Here is a 26,455-nt window from a genome sequence, read left to right as displayed (position 1 = left end):
ATACATCTGTGTTAAAGCCCAAAATATTAGAATGATAAAAAATTCTTAATTTTAAGATTTTTTTTTTTCATTTGGGAAAGTCTATCAATTGACAGTTTCCAATTTCCACACTTCCATATTTATCTGATGCAGTGCATTGGAGGGTCAAGGGTCAAAGTCTTGTGAATGAGGAAAGATTTGGAATTCACAGAAAAAGAGTCATTCAATTGGATCATACTTATATATGATTTTAAAAATATGCAAATTATATGCAAATGATCTCTTAAACATACTCATCAGCATACACCACACATGGTGACGGAGGATCATGTTTGAAAGTAAAAAAGTCAGTCTCGTCCTGATATAGAGCAAAGGCGCATTTTCACGACACGACAAAATCGCAGACGATTTTGTTTTTAGCCGACTTCTCGGGTACTATTTTGTCGGTATGTGTCAATGGCTTCTCCTGCTTCTCCTCTTGTCGTGAGGAATTATCGAACACGACGAAATCGTCCACGATTTCTTTTAACATCGCGCACGACTTGATCGCAGCGTTAATGAAATCTTGTTACCACATCGGTCGCGCGCGAAAAGATCTTGAGTTGTCGTGCAAAGTTGAGCACTGTTCAACTTTTGTCACGATTTTCACCGGATGGTTTAGCGACCAGTGACAACAAAATGGCTGAATTGGCGACTCAAGGACGTGACGTAATGTGCGATAAAAGACGATGGGCTGAATAGAGGTGAGAATTTTCTGAACTATTATTAAGACTACTTGTGACCAAGATAGCTGGGTAACAAAATTAAGTTATATACTTGACTATTCTCACAAGTTTAATACAGAATTGCGCGTGGATGATCACTGAGGTGATTTTATTGGTCCTACAATGTTTATTGTGGTTACATCAGAGGATGAGTTCTGTCCAACCTCCTTGACGCAAAGTACAGTTCACCGTACGCAAGACGCTCTGATACGATGTTGATGCACAATAGTGTTTGCATTTTACCAACATATCATACTTCAAATTCATAAGCCTTGAAGCTCTTAAAGGAAACAGTTATGTATCCAACAGTCTTTCAATATTTTTTTTTGCGTGTTGCAAAACCATCTTCTATATTGTTACGAAAAAGTGACTTTTCAAAGCTGAATAAATAAGCTGAAAGTTTGTGCTTGAGGACATGCAAATTGAAAGATTGCCCGATTCTGACGAAGCTTGTAGTGACTCAACTACAGGTGTGTAAAATAAACATAAACAAGTAACCATTTGCAAGAGAGATAAAACAAAAATATGGAAATTAAAACCTTTTAGAAATGGATCAGGAATCCTATAATTGGTGGTGTATATTAAATGACAACCATTACTTTTCATATGCAAAATATTTTGCAGTCACATTGCTGTCCTAAATAGGTACTTTAAAAGCTAACTCGTATACCAGTACGAGACATTGATAGGCTACAGTGAATATTAAATTGTTAAATTTCTTCTTGGTCTATGCATATTGACTAAATATTCGCCACCTATATTCACTGATCACAGGCACTACAACAAACTGTTAAAGCCCCTCACAGGCTGTAGGCAGTACTCTTAATATGAATATGTCTATTCTATTTTTAGTTGTAGCCAATGCAAATTCTATATGTAAAAACCTTTCAGATATTTTGTTGACTGGTTGGTTACCAATCCCACAGTTTATAATTAGATTATAGTTTAGCCTTGATTCATAATATGCATGAAATGCGAAGCAGGTGTTTACTTTTTCCTTCTCGAGGAAACATTGTAATTGATTGCAACAAACGTAACGTATATATATAGCTTTCTGTCATGTATTGTTATGAAGATATTGTTCGCCATACGACAGCAGATGTTGTTATTGTATATTTTGTATGCAAAGAAAAGGTTTTGTTTTAAGCTGGTGATGGAATATATAAATATATATTAAAAATAAATTAAAAAAAAACATATATATATATATATTTATATATATATATATATATATATTTATATAAAATATATATATATAAATATATATATATAAATATATGTATTTATATAATATATATAATATATATATATATATATAAATATATATATATGTATTATATATATATATATATATATATATATATATATATATGTAATATATATATATATATATATATGTATAATTAATGAAAATCGCAACCCGTCAATCATGCTATGAAATTGTATGACATGATATGAGCATATTAGTCTACTTTGTGTTGCATAAGGAAATAAGTTTTTTTTGTGAAAGCTTGTTATTGTAATCAAGAAGACTTGCTACAGTACCCCCCCCCCCCTTTTCCTCATTCACCTCGCCCTTATTATTATGTACTTGAGACTTAAATAATCCAGTTCACGTTCAGGCTATGCGATTGGCAGGCTATTCAGTGATCCTTGAAAGTAAGTAGGCTGCTTTGATTAAGCTTTCCACTGATGTCTAGAAAACCCCCACAGTACAACACGGTGCAAACATGCCCTATAGTTGCGAGCGACACGGTGCAAAACAGTATGTGCATTCGACTGGTATAGTCTGAGTCGTTAATCGAGTCAAACCCGATGTTAACGCGCTTGCGTGGTGACTATAATAGCTCACTCGAACCAAAAGTCCCGGAGACTTCGTCATTTACTTTTGATTATGCGCGTGCGTAGTAAGTTTTAATAGAGTTTGGAAAACTTGGAATAGACTATCAGAAAATGTAGTTACAGTCCCAAACACTCAACATATTGAAGAACAGGCTTATGGAATGATGTCAATATAACTCCTATCCCTTAGAGCCATTCTCTCATGCAGACTCTTCTGATCCGAAAACGAGAGGGTGCATGACCATCCAGGTAAATCCAGGTAAATCTGGGTAAAGTTGTTTACCAGAAATCTCCCCTGTATATCAATTTACCTACCTTCCCAGTGTACTGTTACCAGCTATAAAACAGTACAACTGTAGACCACATTAGCAATTAGACGGCAAGTTCATGATGTGAGTTGTTATTTTTCTGTATGACGTAGATCGCGTCATGTGGCCGACCCCTAGAGCGAATATTTTTTTGGGCCAAACAGGTTTGCAGTTATGTGTAAACTGTCGCTCATGCTTGGTCGGAAAAGTTACGTCATCACCAGAGAAACCTTCACTGAGAGGTTACTAAAATCCATTCGTTGCAACGAAGATATACCCGTCCTATATGTACGGTGTCTATGCAATAGTTTCCTCTATATATGATTTATTCCAATGGAGATACCATTATTGATACTGACGTCACGAGCAATCTGATTGGCTGAAAACTCTGTACTTGTAAACCTGTTTGGGGAAAAACAATTCGCAACCCGAGGCCAAGAGCTGGTCACGTTTGGCAGGCTAGAGTTGTTACCTTTTGATGACGTTTGGACAGAGTTAAACGCTTTTTTGGACTGGCCTGAGCGTTAATCGCACCTATATATGTTGTAAGCTGAGAACCTCTATATATCAGTAGACCAGCATATCAACACCTCAGGGGCGTATGGAACGCCATTTTTACATTTATTTAAGTAATTACAGATATCTTTAATTCATTTTCGGACATCTCTAATTCATTTCCAGATATCTCTAATTCATTTCTGATATCTCAAATTGTTTTGAGGATAACTGAAATAATTTAGAGATATCGTCAATTTAATGCGAGAAATCTGAAATTAATCGCAGCAATGTCTCGAATTAAATTGATGATATCTCTGATTTTTGAATAAATGTTAACATGGCGTTCCATAGGGGCGACGTATGTTACAGATGAGCCCCGTGTACCATTGGGAAATGTGACCCAGCAATACGTTCTGTATTAAATGAACGCAACACAACCAATGCTTTCATTTTCATACTGCAACTCATATAAATTCAATAATTTTGCAACTACAGGTTTGATTTTAACAGTATTCAAGGACCATGATATCACGACAGACATGATTAATATCCTATACCGTACACAAAAACTAGTTCGGTTGAACAGACAGACACCTTTATACCTTTCGTTTCCCCATGCATGCACTCATGGATACGTAAAATAACTAAATTAATAACGTTTAATTTTAAATATCATCAATCAATAAGTTTGCACAGACTATTCGAGAGGAATTTCCCCTTAAAAGCAGAATTTTGTTTTAGCCATATTTTTATTGAGTTATGCTGCTGTTAGTGTAGGTTTGAGTGAGCAATAGAGTTTTGTTATTGTGTGTGAGATAATATTTGTCTTTGGTTAACGTAGTGCGAGGGGGAGAAAAACTCATTCCGTTAGGAATACGACTCTTTTTTTGTGTGATAATATTTGTCTTTGGTTAACGTAGTGCGAGGGGGGGGGGGGGGACACATTTCGTTTGGGATACAATTTTTTTTCGTCTTTTTTTTTGCTTTGCGGCCTTTATATCTAATTTTCTCACAGATATATTTTACCGACAACAAATTTATCAAAGCATTCAGAGTTTGTTGGGAAATCAGGGCGTGGTTTCGAACCCTGGATAGCTAAAGCAAGGTGGGTTTTCATGCAGGAGAAATTCACGGTTTCCCCACCTGAAATGGTTCTTCAAAATTATCTAAAACTGTAGATTGGACCCCCCCCCTTCCTCACTCCACGACATGAAGTGTAAGTTATAAATCATTCGGCTTCTCTTACATGTAAATTCGGCTGCTTAAAGTTATAAACTAACTGCATGCCTTCCATGTTGGTATTATAAATAAATAACAAGTTCGGGAAACTGTTTTTCTTTTGCATTCATTAAAGGGAGATACTTTCTGGGACTTATATATGTTATTGTGTCATAGTGCAATACAAAGGAAATATATTATTTGGGGTGTCAATGTTTTTTCTTTTCTTTTCTATACCGTACAGCTATCCCGGTGTTTGACTTACTCACCTTGGACATATTGTTAAATCTATGGAATGCTTCTTTAAGATTAAATCGATGATGAGGTCCGCTCCTATGTCCAGACCTAAATGGGTTTTGTTTTAACATTATTTATACATTATTTGTTTGTTTGTCGTTTGTTTTAGTTTTTGTATGTGTGTATGTATGTAAATTATACAAATATCACCCAAGTAGTATTCTTTCACACGCCATATTAAAAAACAGGGCACCTGCATATACATATATATATATATGGATATATATATATATCCATATATATATACATATATATATGGATATATATATATATTTATATATATATATATATATGGATATATATATGGATACATATATATATATATATGGATATATATATATATTTATATATATATATATATATATATATATATATATATATATATATATATATATATATATATATATATATATATGGATGACATCTTATTTCATTTGTCCTTGACAAAATTTGTTAAAATTGTAAACATGTTATCGGAGGCCATTAACTTAGTATGTTTCGCTATACGTTTTGTGATGTTTCTGAAGGAAATTACTAAATGTCTCTGAAGACCAACCACGTTTCTCAAATTAAAAAAGTCTATAGAAATTAAAAACCTCGATTCAATTCAGTGCTTAACACAGAGTGCAGGGTCTGATCTGTAATGTATAGAGGCAACCACAAACTGTTAATATATTGGCCTATTGCAACATATATACATGTTAGTTATATGCGCCTACGATAATCCTTCAACCAGTCTAGTAAAATATCTTTTTATGATAAGCTTTAACCAAGAATAGACCAAGCAGGATTAACGTCGCAAATCAAAGTGTGGGGGTTGGGGTGGGGTGCGGGGGGGGGATCACATTCACTGTGAAAGGCTTTATGACGTTCGAAACCTTCCCTTTTTTTATTTGGCGATCTGAACACAATTTTCTCAATTTAAAGTATATTACTTTAATATATTTTTTTTATTGATTTCATTGTATTGCTTTTAGTGGAACTGAATTGAAGATAGACGTATAGCGGTCCAAATGGAAAGAAGGCTATATTTTTGATCGCGGCCCATTGGGAAATGTATTCCTCTAATATTACTGTCTATACATGCCACAGTTATATAGAGCAAAACAATTAGAAGATAGTTAGGAACAAAGAAAAACAAGGTGACAAAATGACTGTGAAGACAGGAAGACCGGAAGCTAAAATCAGCTCTTTGTCTGTGGGAATCGTTTTTTTTTAACCAAGTCATATATACCGAGGTATATACAAGATAAAATCCTTATCCACCCACTCACTTATACAGTCCCCTGGAGTCAGTCTTCTATCCACATTTAAACATTAATACTCCCCCCCCCCCTAAAAAAAATAAGTTAATTAGTAATTGCATTTCTGCAAGTTTCATAATAAATTGTTATATATTTATTCATATATAAGTATTAAACATAACCACAAGAGACGCTTCCCGTATATATATATATATATATATATATATATATATATATATATATATATATATATATATATATATATATATATATATATATATATATATATATGTATGTATGTATATATATAATATGTACATGTACTGCTATGAGAGTTCAGTATAAACGTGCACGAGGGGGCTTGGGAGGGGAGGGGATGGGATGGGAGGGTATAAAAAATATTTAAACGATTTTCTGGTGGCTAAATTTGATTGCTTAGCAAAATTGTTGTCAATTTTGGGCAATTTTTAGGTGAAGATATGATTTTTGTTTTTAATTTTGTAATGCGCTGTAAATGCATCTAATTTATTCTCATATTACTACGAGAAAACTGCAAAAAAAAAACTTACAAAAAAAAAAAAAAAATCAGAGAACATTGGTTGTTGTCAAGCATGCCAAAGGTAGGCAAGTTTTAATGATAAAAATCAACTAGAAGATTATATAAGCCTAAATTAAGTTTTATATTTTCCCAGATAGTATCACAGAACTCCTACTGTGATATGCAGTGGAAGGTCAGGCCAGTTAAAATAATTAATAATATGTTATTAATCAACCGTATGTTGAGTTATGGACAATATATTAAGATGGGTTTTCATCAAACAGTGTGGAATGTTTCTCTAATCAATTGTAAGTTTGACAACAGTGTGTTTGTTCAGATCATAAAGAAGGACATTACAAATATGCAAATCATTGTCAAATGTTAAAATGTATATTTATTTCTAAGATGTATAGTTACCGAACTCTCAAATCTATTGTACAACATATACACACTTTTGTAAAACGTACTATTTTTAAACATGCATTTATGTACACCATAAACAATCTTTTAATGAAATGGTAATTGGTTAAAAAATATTTAAGAAAAGAAAGAAAAGATTAGATAAACACCTGATGCATTTGTGTGGGATGGGCGAAAGGGGGGGGGGGGGGGGGGATAAAACAAATCTTTGGGTCTAATCAAGTTACGATTTCTATGAACTAGACAAACTGGCGGATACATATGGTTTCAGGTATCTGATGTTGACGCCATTGTCTCCCTATATACTTACGGTACGTTTCTTTCGCGTTTCTCTGCTTTGGAAAATAATTTAAAGCTGACTATAGTTACGAATATTGCGCCTACAATTCCAACAAATAACGAGGATTATATTTGATAATCAGTATAACGACATCTAGTATACCAGTACTTTAATTAAGTACTTTAATTAAGACTGTGCCTCAAAGCATTGTATTTTCTCGCAAATCTGAAAAAATTGGAGAAAAAAAAATAAGTAGCTTATATACTATATTGTATAGGCATCTCATAACGGCGATATGGACATGTTTGTTCAAGAGTCTGCAGGTAATAATACACGTCTATAATTTGATAAGTCATATTTGGAGTCAAGTTAAAATGGTCAGGGAACCTTGACTAATTTTGAATGATCAATGGATAACATTGATGTCTGGACTCATATTATAGGAACATGGTCTATATTATATATTGTATATTATATATTACAAATTATATTATGCATTTAATAAATATGATTATGGTATACGTGCAAGTACAAGATGTCTATACTGTTTATCACAACCAAGGGCAGTCGCCTAGTCAGTGAATAAAATAATTTATTTTATTATTCTTCTCATTCTTCTTCTTTTTATGATTATGATGATTATTATTAGTTTTATGATTCTTCTTTATCTTCTTCTTATTATTTTATTATTATTATGAGGCCCTATCATTATTATTAGGCCGTATTATTATTATTAGGCCGTATTATTATTATTAGGCTGTATTATTATTATTATTAGGCCTATTATTATTATTATTAGGCCGTATTATTATTATTTATTTTTATTTTTTGGGGTTGGGGGGGGTCATGTGATCACAAGCATTTCCTTTCATTTACCAAATATGCTTATATCATATCTCACATTATAGGAATTAGCCTATAAATTCCCTTATAACCACTGTACGCTAGCTTTCATGCATTTTTAACATCGATACTGAAAGGTGGGTGTCTGATGGGCACGTGGGTCAATCCTTATGGAAGCTCATGGGTCGTGGACCTAAATGATTGCGGACTCTATAATTTACATTTCCCAGTACTATACACCGTGATGACAATGTAACTTATATTAAACAACGGGACTCGAATAATGAGTCCGTGCTCATACTTTCAAGCATATATATAATTATATACCTGTACTCATAATGAGGCCTCGGGGAATTGTACTATTGTCTACAAGTTACTCCGCACTCATGGAATTTCGGAAACCTATAGATCTAAGGTGGACGTTTGGTCAGTTGTGGACGTCTGGTCGGTTGTGGCTTAGGCCTCACGTAAGAGCCTGACTTGTTGGCCTAATGATGTTTGCGGACCTCTGGTTTATATATCTATGATAGTGTGACTTTTGTTTGGCCGAAGATGTTGTCATGACCTCTCATCTCATCAAGATTGATGGTCACATACACTTAAGATACCATGCCTATATATAGTGCATGGAAGCTTATGTAATGTAGTATGTAGTTATATCCCCATCATATTACTTTAAACATTTGCTTCCATGCCTCTCTGTCTTAAGAGTAACTACTTACTTCCTGTTCATGACTTATTCACCTCTACACCCACATCATATTCGTAGAAGCCCCCTTTGTCTTAATTCCATGAACTATTCATGCTGAACCAGAGATGACAACCTGTTGCATCTCATGTGTATTACAAATGAGGTTAGTCATAGCACTCTCCTATGTGCCTTAGTAATTATAAGTAAGACCAAGAGTTTATGTCACAGAGAGGTTATCGCCCCCTCACAGGAAGTTGAAATGATTTAAATACTGTAGTTTTTTAATATGTAGAAGACTAAGATTCCAGACTTCAGAGAATGTACTTCAGATACACTCCAGCAATAAAGCTTATACTCTACAATTATATCTATGTCTGGAGTTTCTCTTTATCTGTTGTTCGTTGTACCTATTTAATAACGGAGCCCAAACTAAATGAGCCGGAGCACACCCCAACGTAACACTTAAATACTCGCTCTCGCGTACTCAGGACATTGTACTCGTGTTGGAACTCATTTATATATATTGAAGTAGCTACGTCAGTAAGGTGACCATATGTTGATTTATACTATTATATCCAACTCAGCTAAAAGTCACCTCAATGAGTGGTGTAAGCATGTTAAGTATGGAACGCGAAAAGGGCAAACTTATGTTAAGTACCGATCGTTTCGTGATTTTGATATATTGTCATTCAGGGCGTGACTTATCAAAACAGGACTTTCAGTCATTTACAAAAAACTCATGACGTAGATCAAGCATGGAATTTATGGTTAGAATTATTCCTGGATCTTGTAGAAGAGACATGCTCCTAAAAAAAAAGAAAAACGTGTTAGATCCAAAACATGCTAGATCCAAAACATGCCCATGGTTAACAGGAGAAATTATGTGGTTAATGAATGAAAGAGATTATTTTCCTAAAGAAAGCAAGGAAAAGTAAAAATGAAAATGATTGGGATGTTTATAAGCAATTACGTAATCAAGTGACAAACAGTATTCGTGCTCAGAAGCAAAGTTATATTCAAAACAAACTAAGAAAACAGTAATGCACAGGGGGGCATTTTGGAAGGTTTTTAAAGGTATCATGCAGCCCAAGGGCAGAACCAGTACTTCCCTCCTGTTTGACACTCAATGATGTTAATATTGATAATTTATCGGGCATTGCCAGTGGCGGAGCTAGGGGTATTGGTCAGAGGGGGCGAGAATGGTCTGTTGGGGCGCTTTCGACACTTTCTAAGCGGAGCGCCACCACAGGTTGGCGCGGAGCGTACAGAAATTTTTTGAGTAAAGATACTCCCTAGATAGCAGGAAATGACCCTTTCCGGGCCTTGCTAATTTGCAAATAAACGAAGAATAAATAGGTGTCATCGCCATTTTGTCAGAAAATTACACCAACAAAATGTGACAAATGTCAATAGGTAGATGAGAGCGCAATAAAAAAGTCAATAATCGTGAAAAAGTAAAAGTAGTAAAAAGCTGAAAAGGGCGCCAGCAGACCATTTGAGTCCGTCAGGGGGGCATTCGCCCCCTGACTGTATGGACGCTCCGCCACTGGGCATTGCAGAAGAGTTTAATGTATACTTTGCTACAATTGGTGAAAAGGTCGCTCCAAGACACGATTCTCACCATGCTTTAGATATAGAATACATAAATGCTGTATTTGACATAGAATGCTTAACTGAAGATTTAGTATGTAAGTAAAGAAATCAAATAGAATGTCATGAAATAAAGCAACTGCCACAGACGATGTATAAGTGTTAAATTACTTAGGTATTCTTGCGGTATCATTGTAACTTCGTTAACGCACATATTTAATTTATCAATATCCACATCTAAGGTCCCAAGTGCATGGAAGCTTGCAAGGGTTAAAGGTGGTGAGATCAACGATCTGAGTAATTATCGCCCGATTTCTGTTCTGCCAGTTGTTTCCAAAAATTTTAGAAAGGGGCGTACACACAACCAGCTTTATACATTTCTTTCCCAAAATCACCTTTTGAATGCATGTCAATCTGGTTTTAGACCAAATCATTCATGTGAAACGATGCCTTTAGACCTTTCCAACAAATGGTTAAGAAACGTGGATAATGGATTGTTAAATGGGGTTGCATTCATTGATTTAAGAAAGGCATTTGACACTAAAGATCGAGACATTTTATTAAGAAAGTTACATTATTTTGTACGGTTGTTCCACAAAGTGCGTAGAATGGTTTTCATCTTATTTTAATGACAGAAAACAAAGTGTTAATTTAAAGGGTGACAACTCTACATCACATAATGTAATGATGTAGGTGTTCCACAAGGTTCCATCTTGGGACCATTACTATTTTGGTTTATTTATTAATGACATGCCTAACATATTTCCAGAAGGTTCCCTGGCTCTTTATGCCGATGATACTACCCTGACTGTTACAGGTAACACCATAAGAGAGGTCAAATTTTAAATTGAATAATTGTCTGAAAGCAATATGTAATTGGTTAAAAAAGAATAACCTTGCTCTGAACGTAGATAAAACTAAAGTCATGCTCATTTCAAGTAGACAACGCAGAACAAGTGATCTTGATGAGTTGAAGATTCATATTGATGATGTACGTATTGAAAATGTAGAGAATGCGAAATGTGTCGGACTTGTCTATATAGATAGTTATTTAAGTTTTCACTATCATGTAGAGCAGATTTGCAGTAAAGTCTCCAGAGTGTTATAAGGTTTCTTACGCAAAAATAAATCATTCCTTTCTTTAGATCAACTTGATATTTTATATAAGAGCATGAGTCTACCACATTTTTTTTTATATGTATCCACTGTATGGTCTGAACATTACGTAACTGATATGCAGAAATGATGTAAATTACAAGGCAGGTGTGCTCGAATTTATAACTGGTTCGTCATATGATATCCGCACACAAGATCTACTGAAATCACTGAATTGGGACTCTTTATATGATTTGTAGAAAAATCAAAAGCGCATAATGATGTTTAAATGTTTGAATGATCTTAGGCCAGAGTATCTCTCAAAGTCGATTAAAGACCCCGTAAACCATGCATACCACACAAGATACTCTGAGAACTCTATCATTGTCCCTTTATGTAAAACGGAAGGGTACAAAGGGTCCCTTTCCTACACGGGAGCAAAACCCTGGAATATGCTACCCGCTGAAATACAGAAATCAAAAAGTCTTGCCATTTTCAAAAACAAATTAAAACGTCTCCATGCTGTTTAAAATGACATTAGTCTTGCCCTATTCTAATATGTACTATAACGATTTCTTATATTGTTGTTCTTTATTTCATTTAATCTCTTATAACTTTTAATCCATTTTTATTTAGCTTGTGTTATATTCTTATACTGTTTTATCTTTTTAACAATTTGACACCTTTTGCTAATTCTTATTTTTTTTAAATAATTTCTATATTTTTTGATAATTCTTATATTTTAGATTATTCTTATGTTTTTGATAATTCTTTTGTTTCCATTTTTTATCTATTTTGTAGTTGTCTCCACTTTACAGCTTTAATTGCTTTGTATCTGTACATTTAATTGTTTTTGTATTGCTTTGTTTGACTTTATATGTATATAACGTTTAATGTAAAAAGCAGGGCCTTATTGGAAACCAACTGTTGCTGACTAAGCAACCCTGGATAAAAATGCGAATAAAATAAAATAAAATAAATAAATACAAGGGAATGGTATATACTGATTTTATTTGACTCGTAAATAGACATATTATACACAACTCTTCCGATCTTCTACATGCTTCGTGGGATTAATTGATTATGCGACATAGTTTCTGATTTCTTAATTTGTTCTGTTATCGTATTTCTTTATTTTTAGTTCTATTGAGATGTCACAAGGTGCATGATTACTGCATGGTTACTGTATTTCTTCGGGCAATATCATTAGATATAAATATTCAGTAGAATAGTAGAACAAAAATTGCGTGATATTTTCAAATGTCCCTTTGGGGTCGTGAATATTGACATGGTTTTGCGAAAGTTTGACTCCTTAAATTTTTCCATAGAAAAAAACTCAACTTTCAGATGGAAGTTGATTGTCTTACATGGACGTGTGAATCATTAATTTCTGAACAAACGCGGCTGACAAAGGCGGGCTTTGCGTAAACCCCCCACCCCCACCCTAAATAAATTAGTGTAAATGTATACTATAATATGCAAAAATAATAAAAAAAAAAGAGCTCATGGTTTGATTGAAATTGTAAAAGTATGCCGAAATCGAATTCTGTTATACTAAATTAAAATCTGGTGTTGTCTAATTTTGTCAGACAAATTAAAGCCTCATTCATGTTTGATTTGTAAACGTGTGTTGAAGCTGAATTCCAAGTATACGGTACACTCAGGGGCGTAGCGAAGGGGTTTTTGTTGGGGGGTGTGGAGAATTTGATTTGCCGACGGATCTGGAAGTGGTGACTGAAATGGGGGAGGGGTGTAAGGGGAGGGGGTCTACCCCTCCCCTTTGGAAAAATTAGTTTGAACGTCCTTAGATGCAATCTAGTGCATATTTTAAGTCAAATTTGGCACGGAAGAAGCTCCCGTTCTCCTTTTTCTAGGGGTCTAATTTTTAGTTTTGAAACGTCCTTAGATGCAATCTGATGTATATTTTAAGTCAAATTTGATTTGCCGACGGATCTGGAAGTGGTGACTGAAATGGGGGAGGGGTGTAAGGGGAGGGGGTGTCCCCCTCCCCTTTGGAAAATTTTTAGTTTTGAAACGTCCTTAGATGCAATCTGATGTATATTTTAAGTCAAATTTGATTTGCCGACGGATCTGGAAGTGGTGACTGAAATGGGGGAGGGGTGTAAGGGGAGGGGGTGTCCCCCTCCCCTTTGGAAAAATTTTAGTTTTGAAACGTCCTTAGATGCAATCTGATGTATATTTTAAGTCAAATTTGATTTGCCGACGGATCTGGAAGTGGTGACTGAAATGGGGAGGGGTCTAAGAGGAAGGGGGTGTCCCCCTCCCCTTTGGCAATTTTTTAGTTTTGAAACGTCGTTAGATGCAATCTGGTGCATATTTTAAGTCAAATTTGATTTGCCGACGGATCTGGAAGTGGTGACTGAAATGGGGATTTTTAGTTTTGAAACGTCCTTAGATGCAATCTGGTGCATATTTTAAGTCAAATTTGATTTGCCGACGGATCTGGAAGTGGTGACTGAAATGGGGGAGGGGTCTAAGGGTAGGGGGTCTACCCCTCCCCTTTGGAAAAATTAGTTTGAACGTCCTTAGATGCAATCTGGTGCATATTTTAAGTCAAATTTGGCACGGAAGAAGCTCCCGTTCTCCTTTTTCTATTCAGCTTTCCTTCTTTCTTCCCCTTCCGCTCTCTTCACCTTTTCTCCTTTTGCCGACAGACCCAAAATTTGCCGACAGCGACCAAATTATTGCGGGGGGGGGGGGTGTGACACCCCCACACCCCCCCGCTCGCTACGCCCCTGGGTACACTACGGATTATAATGTGCTCTGTCAAAAGTAGGAGGGCTTAAAGTTAGCCAAATATCGAAATAAGGATGACAATTTCAGTGGAATAGACTAATCACTAGTAAAGTGATCACAAAACATTATTGTATCGTAAACATCAGAGAATGGTCTGCAAGCTATAAAGCTCACGAATTAGGAGCTTCCCTGCGACCTTTAGCCACGATCCATCAGACCCTATCCATCCCCACCCCCACCCCCCCCCCCCTCCCCCTCAACATCCTCCAAATCGATGCTCAAAATGCATGAACGCTAGCTTGGAATATGGACTTGATGTTAAAAGGAAATAAATTAATAGATCTCACTCGGCAAACTACGAAAACTGCATAAAGTCTCCGACGTCTGTAAAAAGAAGAATCCGCAACACACGGTCAGACGGTAACAATTTTCGCGAGCTAGATCAATTAGAAAGGTATACTGTATATTACGGAAGCTTAAAAGTGCCATCAACATAAGAAAAACTTTGCTCCATAAGTTGACATTTTCAGTAAATTGTTTAGATAACAAGATAATATCTTATCAAAAATCAGGAAAATGTTGGATTGCTGTTGGATTGCTGATGGCTTGCTTGGATTGACAACTTATGAAGCAATTAAACATTGTTGAATTGACGACATATGATAAGTTGTCAATTAAACATTTTGCAGAAAATTGTTCAATTGCTCAGATGGAATGAAATGAACAATTAAACATTTTTGCAGAAAATGTTGAATTGACGAGATACGATAAGTCGTCAATTAAACATTTTGCAGAAAATTGCTCAATTGCTCAGTGCGGACATCTCCCCTGCATGGTAACGCTATATCAAGTACGATGTGACCTCGGTGACCAGGGGATCGACACACTGCAACGCTGATCATATCAGAACACGACACAGGGCCTATGATAATATAATTTAGTGAACGGTCCCTTGATCCGTGTGAAGTGAATAAACCAATCATATGTATAGTACTTTTAACTATATGTGAATGCGCATTCAAATTACATGAACAGCATGTAAATGCCTATATAAGTATATCACTAATACTGCTACAGATATATAGGCTAACTATAGACTACACATCGCTGAGTCTCCGTTTAGCAATTAAGCTAAGTTCAAGTGTAACTGTCTGCATTGCTTTAGTCAGTTAGTTTGTACAACGCATGGTGAGTCACAAAATATCGTTTGTTATGCTCTATGACTGATAGGTTTGTTACAAGGAAATATATGCTGTGATGTCCTTCCTCGGATCTCCATATAAAATACAAATTTGCATCACTTGATTGAGACCTGATCAGGGGAATTTTTCTATTTTATTTTACTTGTAACTACTTGATTACATGTTTATTTAGTAGCCAGCATTCGCGTTCGTATGCAATGGACCTAAAACGACGCCATGTCTTTCGTTGGCCCACTTGCCCACTTGCCTCTTTACGTACGGCTCTGCTGGCCGTTATGCGAGTGCGCCCTCTTTAAGTATACCATACAGATATGTGTATATATGTCAATATCTTCCTTTTAAGACTTATCGTTGCTTTTTCGTGACTGTTTGTACTCTACATTTAATAAAAAATGTCTCATCCTTCATTTAGAATATTTCATCCTAGCATCATGGCCTTTCAGAAAATTTCTTTTTAAGAAAACAAATGGGAAAGTGAATTTTATTTTCAGTGAAAACAAAACCCTTGGCTACACGAGAGAGGAACTCCCCGCCAAGTACATCCTTGGCGTCAATCTGTGCATCGTATGTGACGTCACACAAGTACTTTGAATTGTATCATATTCTTTAGAAAAAGGGACTTGCATTGGTGGATGATTTGTTCTCGACAACAAGTGAAGATCAATTTTTAAAGCATTAAACCTCTAAACCGAATTACCCTTTTCATTGAAAACCATTTGAAAAATAAACATTTCGGACAAAAAAAGTCAAATATCAGTTCCATAATAATTCAGTTGCTGACGTCAGAGACCCAAAAATCACGAATTATCTGGAGTATGATCAAAACGAAAAGTTCCATTATGTATTATTCTTTTCCAATATCAAAATAACCATGAAAAACAGACAGTTTCTATAGGGCTAATTTCAATAAGTAACTGAGCTTTTCGTAATAAAACATGAAACTAGTATAATCACACAAATCATTTTCAAGATCATTGCAGGATCGGAGATATGGTGATCAAAAGAACTTATCCTTCTGTAGAAGAATGCTCTGTACGATTGTGACCGTGGCAAGAGACGGGAAAAGGTTGACTATGATAAGTGACCATTTTTTTTAGACGTTTTAGCATATTTTTTTTATACTTTTAGTGACTAACATGGAACATTAATATTTCAATAGTTCCAGTATTCTTCTTACATTGGGAGAATGTCCACAGTCATTCGAGTGGAGTGGTCGTATATAGAACATCATAGATAAACACACGACAAGTATATGGAAGAAAATACAGTTATATACTTATTTAGCCTTAGTTGGGTAATAAATTTGGTTAAAAATGCGTTTGTTAAAATCCAAAATGCCCAACTGTACGTAGTAGAGACTGGTACAACAAATTGGTTAATACGGTGAACCCAACCGGTTGGATAAACGAAATAAGGGTAAACGAACAGATGCTCGACGGTTTTGCCGAGGTTGGTTAAAGTTAAAACCCGTATCAAAGTTCTCCCCAACAAGTAAGTTACGTCACAATTATTGCTCAGTAAAACACGAATTTAACGAACAACACAAGTACGTACGTAAAAGGTGCATTGTGGGTAACTCATGTGATAGAGCACATAAATTCTACTGTGTGTAGGTTCTCTGTTTTTTTTATAAGTTTAGATCAGGGTTTCCCTAACTTTATCACCCCCCCCCCACGAACCCCCTGTGGATGTCATAGTTGTCCACGAACCCTACAAATTTTCGAGACACGATCTGAGCCATTATTATACTATAATACGCATAACAGTGCTTCGTAAAAGATCAAGTTCATAGTGTTATATTGTAATGAAAAAAACAAGGGATAAACAAATATTTATTTGGAAACTTCAAGATCAGATCAGCTCTTTATCTTCACGACGTACGGTCATGCGTACATCAACCTCACCAAAGTCATGCGGCCTGTGTGTGTTTCATAATTCAGTTGTTTATCACATGGACGGAACGCCACGACTATGGCAACATATGCGTATGGAACGCGAAAAGAGTTTGTCGATAGGTACGAATTTTGTACATTACTAAATTATATGAGATATCAGATTTTAGTTCAACAAAAAAGACTCTAGTTTTTAGTTTCAGAAACGTCTCACGACCCCCCTGGGATGGACTTACGCACCCCTGGGGGTGCATGCACCACAGTAACCCCTGGTTTAGATGATAGCCGTAACATTTGCATTCATGATTGTATGTGTGTGCGTGTGTGTGCATGTGCACTTGTTTTGTATTCTGACCGAGGACTTGAACAAAAGAATTCCCGATCCTTGGTTGTGACTTCTAAAGAATCAACATGTCCTCGAAAGAATTCTATTGTTATAGGGTATTGTTAAGGTTAGGGTACGTGGATTTGAACAATGGAAAAAACAATGGGGTCTTCTGAACGGAAAGACACCTGTGCGTGTGTATGCGTGTGTTTGCATTTGTGGTGACCAGCATGTAAACACGATATCTGGAGAAACAATGGTCGGACCAATGTCATGTTTGTGTGTATGAGTACCACATTAAGTACAAGAAGCCTATTGTTTTTGTGGAGGTGAAAGGTCATTTGGGTCACCAGGAGTCAAAATTGTGAAAAACCAAGTAAACATGATATCTCAATAAGGTAAGCTTGGTTAGATCTCATATTCAATATGTATATGAACCACTTTGGTTACAAGAAGCCTATAGTTTGTGGTGGAGGTCAAAGGTCATTTGGGGTCACCAGTGGTCAACTTGTGAAAACTTTGTAAAGACGATATCTTAGGAGGGAAGCTTGGGCAGACCTCATATTTGGTGTGTAGAAGTACCACATTAAGTACAAGAAGATTATTGTTTTTGGTGGAGTTCAAAGTTCATTTGGTGTCATCAGAGGTCAAATTGTGAAAACCTTGTAAACATGGTATTGCATGAAGGGAACCTTAGACAGATCTCATATTTGGTTTGTAGATGTACCATATCAAAGTTAAGGAGCCTAATATTGCTTTTGGTGGAGGTCAAAGGTCATTTGAAGTCAACGATTGCCAAACATTTATTTCACTCCCCTCCACCCAGTCTCTGTACTCTAACGCACCTTCCTAAACATAATATTGCAATTGAAGCTTGGACAGATCGCATATTTGGTATGTAATTGTACCACATTGAGTGAAAGAACCTAATGTGGGCGGAGGCCTATGGTCGATGAGACTTCACCAGGGGTCAATTGGGAAAATGGATGTCTCATACCAGTCCCAATCCATATGAGACTGGGAGCTTCTTCAATGGAAAATTTTCGAACTCTCGGTGCCATTAAATACAGAGCAGTAAGTGCATTCAAGGTTAACGCACAAAACCATACTGGTTAGAGTAGCCAAACAATGGTGGCAAGCCGATATATATATATATGTCAGTTCATGCTCAACAAGATTCATGCAGAAAAAAAAAATCATCTCAAATCGTATAGTTAATATTAACATCCGTTGATTAAAACCAAATTTGGCTTTAGAAGAAACCCCTTAAACTCTCAGCAGATTGAATGTTATTAACTTAATTGGTTTCTTTCACATTAAGTGGTATAATAGGAATACTTATGAGGATAATTGGTTTTCATCCAAGTAATTAAAATATATTATTCAATTATACACGTTAGAGAAAATTTGAAAACGTGTCATGACTGGATAAAGTGTCATCAATTAACAAACAGTGGGAAAGGTTTTCCTGGTAAGTTTCTTGCTGTCTTTTGTTAAAAGGTTTTCAGATTGCTTTTAAATTATTCACAAGGACGGTAGTTTTACTTTGGTTATGACAAAATCAGGCACGTAACCAAGAGGGGAGGGGGGGGGGCGAAGGTTTAATGTTTTTATGATATCGCTAGTAATTTCAAAGGAGAAAATGCTAAGATGCAACTTATAAGCCCTGGGAAGTGCTATTTCCAGCGATCTGGGAGGCATTTTCAGCCAAAATTTTCTTGTACGCTTCGCGACAACTCATAGTGGCGCTACGCTTGGATAGTTTGCAATGCCGTATCTACGGCTCTGATAGTTTGCCCACATTTTCGCCCTCCCTTGGCAAATTCCTGGCTACGCGCCTGGACAAATTGGTATAGAATACATTGAGTTTGAAGGTTACAAACTTTTATTGGAAAAAGTTTTTATACATCCAAATATGTTTCTTTTAATTTCGTTTTCTGCACATCAGGGTTGATTGAATAATAATTTTGTAAAATTTTACGTTGAAGGACTGCTGTATCGACTCCAACTATAGCACACTGTAATGGAAAGGTTTCTTATGATTACGTAATCGACCCCCTTAATTAGTCGTAAAATGACCTCTTTTTACCAAATAGTCTGCAAAGCCTGCCATATATTATTTCTTGTATGAGACTTTTTGTGTGAACGCTGTTTAATTAACTACACTGTAGACATGAACATATTTCCACACAATGTTTACACAAAGAGCCTATGGTGTTAATAAGCTATGCAGGCTAATTGTAACGGTTTACGAAGGTGGCAGGTCGATTACGTAATCACAAACCTTTCCTATCTATATAGTGTGCTATAATTGGAGCCAATAAAGCAGATCTTTAGATATTATCATACAAAATCTTACGTTTCTTATATAGGCCATGTTATCCAATATATGCTCAGTCAATAAGCAAGAAAATAAATCTACTTTTCAGCCTTGTTTGCTAAAAAAGCACTGTTTACACATTGAAAGTTTGAAAGAAGAAGAAGTTTTTTTTTTGTTTTTTTTTTTGTGTCCTTTACACACTTGATATTTTGTGTCAATGCTTGTATACCCCTGTATATCCCTCTTTTGGGTAACGCTGATACTGTTTTTTTTTACCACTATGGGCAGAAAAGTTCATTAACCATTTAGTTGGCCAATCAAAATGCCTTATACTGCGATACAGCTACAAGAATGACATGACAAAGTACAGTTCACCGTCTGCAAGCTCTCATTAAATCAATAGTGCTAAGGGACCCTCATCTGTATGTCAACTGCACTTAAATATCTTATGCAACCATTTATTCTGTTTATTCTTAACATACAATGAACTGTAGCACAAAGCCTCCTGTTCAATGTCCTAACTGTCCCAAAACGTCATTATTAAAGCTACAGGAGATAAATTGAGTGTTAGATACATATGGCAACAACCATGCAGATACAAACAATGAAGGCTTAACAGAAATCATTAATTTTTCATACCAATAATTTCTTTTCTATTGTGTCGGAGAACCATGGACATTAGTTATAAAAACAATCTGGACGTTACTAGTGAAACTGCATACATTAGAATTATATAAGGCAAGCTCCACGTTAGTACCTTCTCCTTGAGCTACTTCATCGTCTGGGAAGGTGAGATCAATTGCTGCCGACGAGCTATCTTCACTCTGTTAATGGAAAGAAAACACAGAAAATCAATGAGGTTTCACGATCACAACTCAAACAATAGCAAACTTTTCTGGATCAATTTCAAAATGTAGCAAAGGAAATATGAAATGAAACTCCCATCCAGCTATTAACCATGATTTATATGAAAGGTTAAAAGAAAAGTACAAGGAAAGTTGACTTGATCAGTTTCAAGCTTAGCGTTCTGACGTTCAAAATGTTGCAAACTGGTTCTCGAAGTTAGCTGAGTCAATCAATGAAGTCTGGAATAATTGTGGTCTTTGTAAACGGCTCCTTTGTCATTTGATTTGTTTCTGTTCTTTCATCAGCGATATTTCAAAACTGACCAGGTTTGCATATTAATGAGTGACAAGTTAACCTATCTGCTCACAACATCAGCACTCTACAGTACCCCAAAGGAGCTGTTAACCTGTTCAACACTTGTGCACCTTTAGAGTGGTTCTCTTTGTGCATGGTCGATGCAAGAAAGCAAAATAATTAACATACAATACCTCTGGTGTTTAATCTTCATTATATTTTTTTTTATGGAGTTCATGTATTCCAGATGTTTGTATTTCTCATTCAGTTCTGCAAAGTTTTGTTCGCTATAGTTTGAAGTTTCTGTTGGGTCGCTGCCAATTCATCTCGCAACCAGGTGTTTTCTTGGACTAATCGCCTTACTTGAGCTCTCAACTTTTGTTTCTCTGCTTCCACCATATTTAGATGGTGCAGTCCTAATGCCATCATTACCTGGAAAAAGGACAGGAAGAAAGAAATTGATAGAAATTATAGAAGAGAGGATAGAATAAGATACGATTTCATCATTGGTTAAATGCAAGTAAAAGGTGACAATTTACTTCACAAATTAGGCTATACTGTAAAGCTTTACATAGCAACTTAACATCACACCAGATCACATTCTTCAGTTCAATGCTGGATAATTTTTGTCAAAAGTCATGAAACAATTTCCTGATATTTTGTTGTTGTTATAACAAACACTCCACTAGACAATTCGGGTTTCTGGTATATATACCTTCATTGTGTTATGATTTTTGTTGTGATTGTTTTAATATTAAATTAATGCACAACGCACAGACCAGATGATCACAAATTAGTTGACAATTAAAATAATCTTCCCCAAAATTCTTGTGAACGAATACTGACGAAATGAACCTATACTTCCACCCCTATGGAATGGCAGGTTCGTCAACTGTTTTACCTGCTGAATAATCGGTAGACCAATCGGGTCGGAGCATTCAGTCAGTTTGAAAAAACAGAAGACGCCGATTTACTCTAATTCTAGAAAAGTCTTACATTCGTCCGAAGAGCCAAATGTGAAGCTTGTTTCAAGGATCCAACGAATCGCTTTTTTTAAGATCACTGAGTCGGTAGCAATTTGTATGTATTTGTATGTATGTATTTTAGATCCTCCTGCAAGCAGGAACTGACGAAGAAGCCTCATTGGCTTATCAAAGCCGTAAACTGACCGAAGTCAGTCTCTTACATTCATATTAACGTCCATGATTATGAATTGTCAATTGTCAACAACTCTGTAACTGGACGACATACATTAATCTTGGAGTGACTCGAACCGGGACCTTATGATTGGACGGCACCCGCATTAACCACTCCACAATTTTAGCCTAGTCCGCCCCTCGCTCTCTTTAGCATTGTTACATACCATACCGTATGTTATAATGCACACAAAGCATAGTATATACTACTATGTAGTGATGGAAATACAGGATATTGGACGTAAAAACTAAATGAAATCAAACTTAAAATATATAAAGCAGACGAATTAATAGAGATATTTCAGGCCGTCACGAAATGACGTATTGAAAAAGTGAGGGCGCTATATCGTTTTGTAGATACCAATGTTGACGTGATCTGGTTTCAAAACGGTTATAATATAATACAACGCTCAGTGGGCGTCGAGAGCCAGGTTGGGCCCGGGGTACATATGTCATCTGGACCAAAGAAATATGTCACTTGGCCACCTTCGTGAAGTCTTCAAATTCCGAAAATTATGAAAATGAGATTAAATTATTATTTATCTCATATTTCCCCTAAACACCTGACGATAACAAATGCCATTGGCAAATATGAAACTCTTCCTCATGTTATCAGTGTATGCTGTTTGAGATAAAACCTCGTTCTTTTCCAGTTTAAATTCGTGTTTATTCTTATAAACTGCTTTGCAAACCGAAAAGTCCAATTATATTCAAATGATGAACTCTGCGAAGCTTGATTGGTCATGGTGATGAAATGCAACATGTGAAAACTACTATATTTGGTTTTAGTGCGATATCTGTATTCAAATGTGCTAGATTAATGTTTATTGTGATGTATATTTTACAATCACAAAAAATTAAAGAAGAAGAAAAAGGAATATGAATTAAAAGCTTAACCCCTTAGACTTAGAGCCACTAAGGGAAGTAGGCCGCTTATTTTTTATCTGCGTGATGATAAAAAAAACAATCATATACGTACCGCAAATGATCTACTAAGTCCTTTTTTAACAGGAATGTACGTAGCACCTTATTAAGCCTGAGCGACATCGTTTGATAAGCTACGCAATTAGTCAAATGAAATGAATGACACTTTCCTGATTTAAGATTTTCCTGGTGCCATGATAACAATGACGAATTTAATACCTGATATGAAAAGTCTGATAAATCGTCGATGTGTCTCGCTCAAGTCGTCTTCAAATAGTTAGTGACAAGAAAGTATCGCCTATTTAATATTACTGTATTATTTTGCTCTAATTATAGCTCACAAAGTGGATGTAAATTGGGGACTAATTCATGACTTTAATTCGATTTTCTAATAGAGATGGCGCGATTCTGCCGAAATTCTGTCACGTTTTTTTCACTATATTTGATTGACTGCCATTTTCTCAGTTTTCATTTAATTTGGCTGAAATTTCGTAAGTGGTTTGTGTGAGTTAAGTTCTCATACATGCGATCATATCATATACATTTGAAGGTCATTTGAGGCCAAAGGGGTCATTTTCTGAAAATGTAAAAAATGCTACTCATATAGAGCGATTGTCCCAATTTGCTGAAGTGTTGTGGATATAACGTTCGAATGGTGGTGAACAAAAGATGTTCATGAAAATATTTGTGTGGTCATGTAAGGGGCCCAAAACAAGACCTTCTGTAAAGTTATCATTTATGATGAAATATAGGCCAAGATCATACGCAATGATCATGAAATTTGTTTTTCAACTTTTCAATATTCATGACAAGTATATGCTTTTGGTGTGAGTAACAAAATGTTTTCCATTTTAATTTTCCCGCCATTTGGGGAAATAATTCCATCCGTGGGAGATCAAGTAAAATATTACTTGATATTCATGTTTCCTATCTACCTCGATGTCACTCTCTGTAAAAGGAAGCACAAATTTCTCAAATAGAGGTTTTATAGCTGAGCTTCTACAGCGTTGTTGCTCTTGTTTTGCGGACTATATGAGACTATACGATAAAAATCATAAAATAGATCCAAATGATACAAACCGGAGTGCTGCCACCGACTCCTTACGTTTGCGATTGCAGTTTTGGTCACCTGTACAAAAAGTGGACTAGTCGAAAACTTTAAATCACGAAAGTTATGGCAGCGTGTCTTTCTAAATGTAGCTGCGGTGCAGGCTTTGCTTTCTCAGAAAGAAATATCAGCATAACGAATGTCAAATTGGTCCGTAGAGAAATAGGGATAACTCAATGTGGGCCATCAGAAGTTAGCTGCCTTGAGCAATCAATATCATAATTAATATTGTTTTTTTTAAGGTTTGCACCGAAAAACTAAAATAGCACGACACTTACCGCCGTAGTAGAAAGCCATTGCCCTTTTTAAGTTTTCTCATGTGTGATTCTTTAGACGAACACCTTTAGTAATATAATACGTACGTACCTTGCTAGCTACTCTTCAATTAGATAACAGAAGTCGAGCAAACTGGCAGAGGAACCCTGACAAACAAGATGGGTTTCAAAGCTCGACAAGCAATATTTGTTGGCCTTTGCCTACTTGCAGTAGTAAATTGTCAGAATGTTTTGACGCCAACTTATTTTAATGTGGCGGAAGGAAAAGAAATTTCAGCAACAGCGACATGTGGAGAAGGGTTTGCCCCGCCGGGAGAACGGTACTGCAAACTGACTGGAAACACTGCTGATGTTGTAAGACCCGGTGAACAAGAAATTATCCAGGGCCAGTACTGCGATTACTGCAATGAAAACGACCCTGTGAAATTCCATCCTATCAACCAAGCCATTGATGGGACCGAGAAATGGTGGCAAAGCCCTCCTCTTTCAAGACCCAGTAGAGGAGTGAATTACAATGAAGTCAACATCACAATCAATTTAGGCCAGGTAAAAATACGTGACCCTTATTATAACTTTATAAGGCTAAGCTAGGCACTAGCGTAACTTAGGCCTAAGCACAACGTGGTCCTTATTTACAAATTGCAGCCCAAGTTCTATTAAGTACGTATTGTACTTGTAGCCTAATTTAGTGACAATATCCAGGACTAAGGAATTATGGTATAAACCAAGTTTTTTGTGGACGTATGAATTACATTTATAGCATAAGCTAGGCCTAGGTTAAATAAAGCTAGTGTTAGTGTCAGGCATAGCATAGCCTATCATCAATGATCAAGTAGCCCTGTTTCCTTCCAACGTTAAAACAAGGCCTAGGCCTATATCATGGTTAACTATCAATATCATGTTACTAAGCATTCAAGTACAAGCATCTACTGTATGTGTCTGCAAGAGGACACTTCAGCCCCCATTGGATTGCTTATATGCTTTGCAGAAATTTACCTTTAGTTTTGATAATCGGGTAGTCCTAATGTTGTGATCACAATTGTCAATATCTCTTATCTTAAGTGTTGACCTGGTCCCACATGGTGTCTTGGACTGGCCATTGACCACACCTTTTGTGAGATTGTAATGATGTATTCAGTTTAGTATCATTCTGCTGATCCACAGATCACTCATTTTTTCAACTGTATGGCAGAAATCCTGCCACTGGTTGTACACAAATTATTTAATATTTTGATATAATTTTAATATTTTCAGAATTTTAGTAAAAAACAGTATCCCAATGGATGATATTAAAACACCATGTCACAAATAAGCAAATTTTAACAAAACTATTCCAACAGGACCCATAGTAATAAGTACAAATAACTGATGTTGTTAAAATTGTTATGAAAATTGCTGATTCTGTTTTATTTTCAAGCACACAGCACACTCAAAAAATTTAGCCAAGTTCATAATTTCTGGTTTGAATAAAGTTTGAAATGAACATTTTTGAAGTACAAGAATGAAGTCAAAACTTGGCATCATTAATGTCAAAATTGATGTGTCTCTGAACATGCTGGCATTCAGAAAATGTCTGTTCTATACAGTGCTTCAGAAGATGCAAATTAACCCTCAGGTTACTAGAGGCTAAGCCCATCTTACAGTATCCCCATCCCGGCCCTGATTTTTTTTAATATTAAGATAACCATTGATACATCTTTAATTCTTTA

At 35.8% G+C, this 26,455-nt stretch overlaps 1 protein-coding gene across 2 annotated transcripts in view; it reads left to right on the top strand.

Moving 5' to 3' along the window:
* The first annotated feature begins 24,846 nt into the window (after positions 1 to 24,846).
* The window catches only part of LOC139973108 (laminin subunit alpha-like), an 87,002-nt gene continuing 85,393 nt past the window's right edge, over positions 24,847 to 26,455 (top strand). For both annotated transcript variants that reach the window (XM_071979536.1, XM_071979535.1), the window contains exon 1: positions 24,847 to 25,292. In XM_071979536.1, coding sequence (XP_071835637.1) covers positions 24,906 to 25,292 — 387 coding nt within the window. In that variant the 5' untranslated portion in view covers positions 24,847 to 24,905. The remainder of the gene's footprint in view (positions 25,293 to 26,455) is intronic.

The sequence above is a fragment of the Apostichopus japonicus genome, chromosome 9 (genome assembly GCF_037975245.1).
Source record: "Apostichopus japonicus isolate 1M-3 chromosome 9, ASM3797524v1, whole genome shotgun sequence".
Taxonomy (NCBI): Eukaryota; Metazoa; Echinodermata; class Holothuroidea; order Aspidochirotida; family Stichopodidae; genus Apostichopus; species Apostichopus japonicus.
This window is presented reverse-complemented; position numbering and strand designations above follow the sequence as displayed.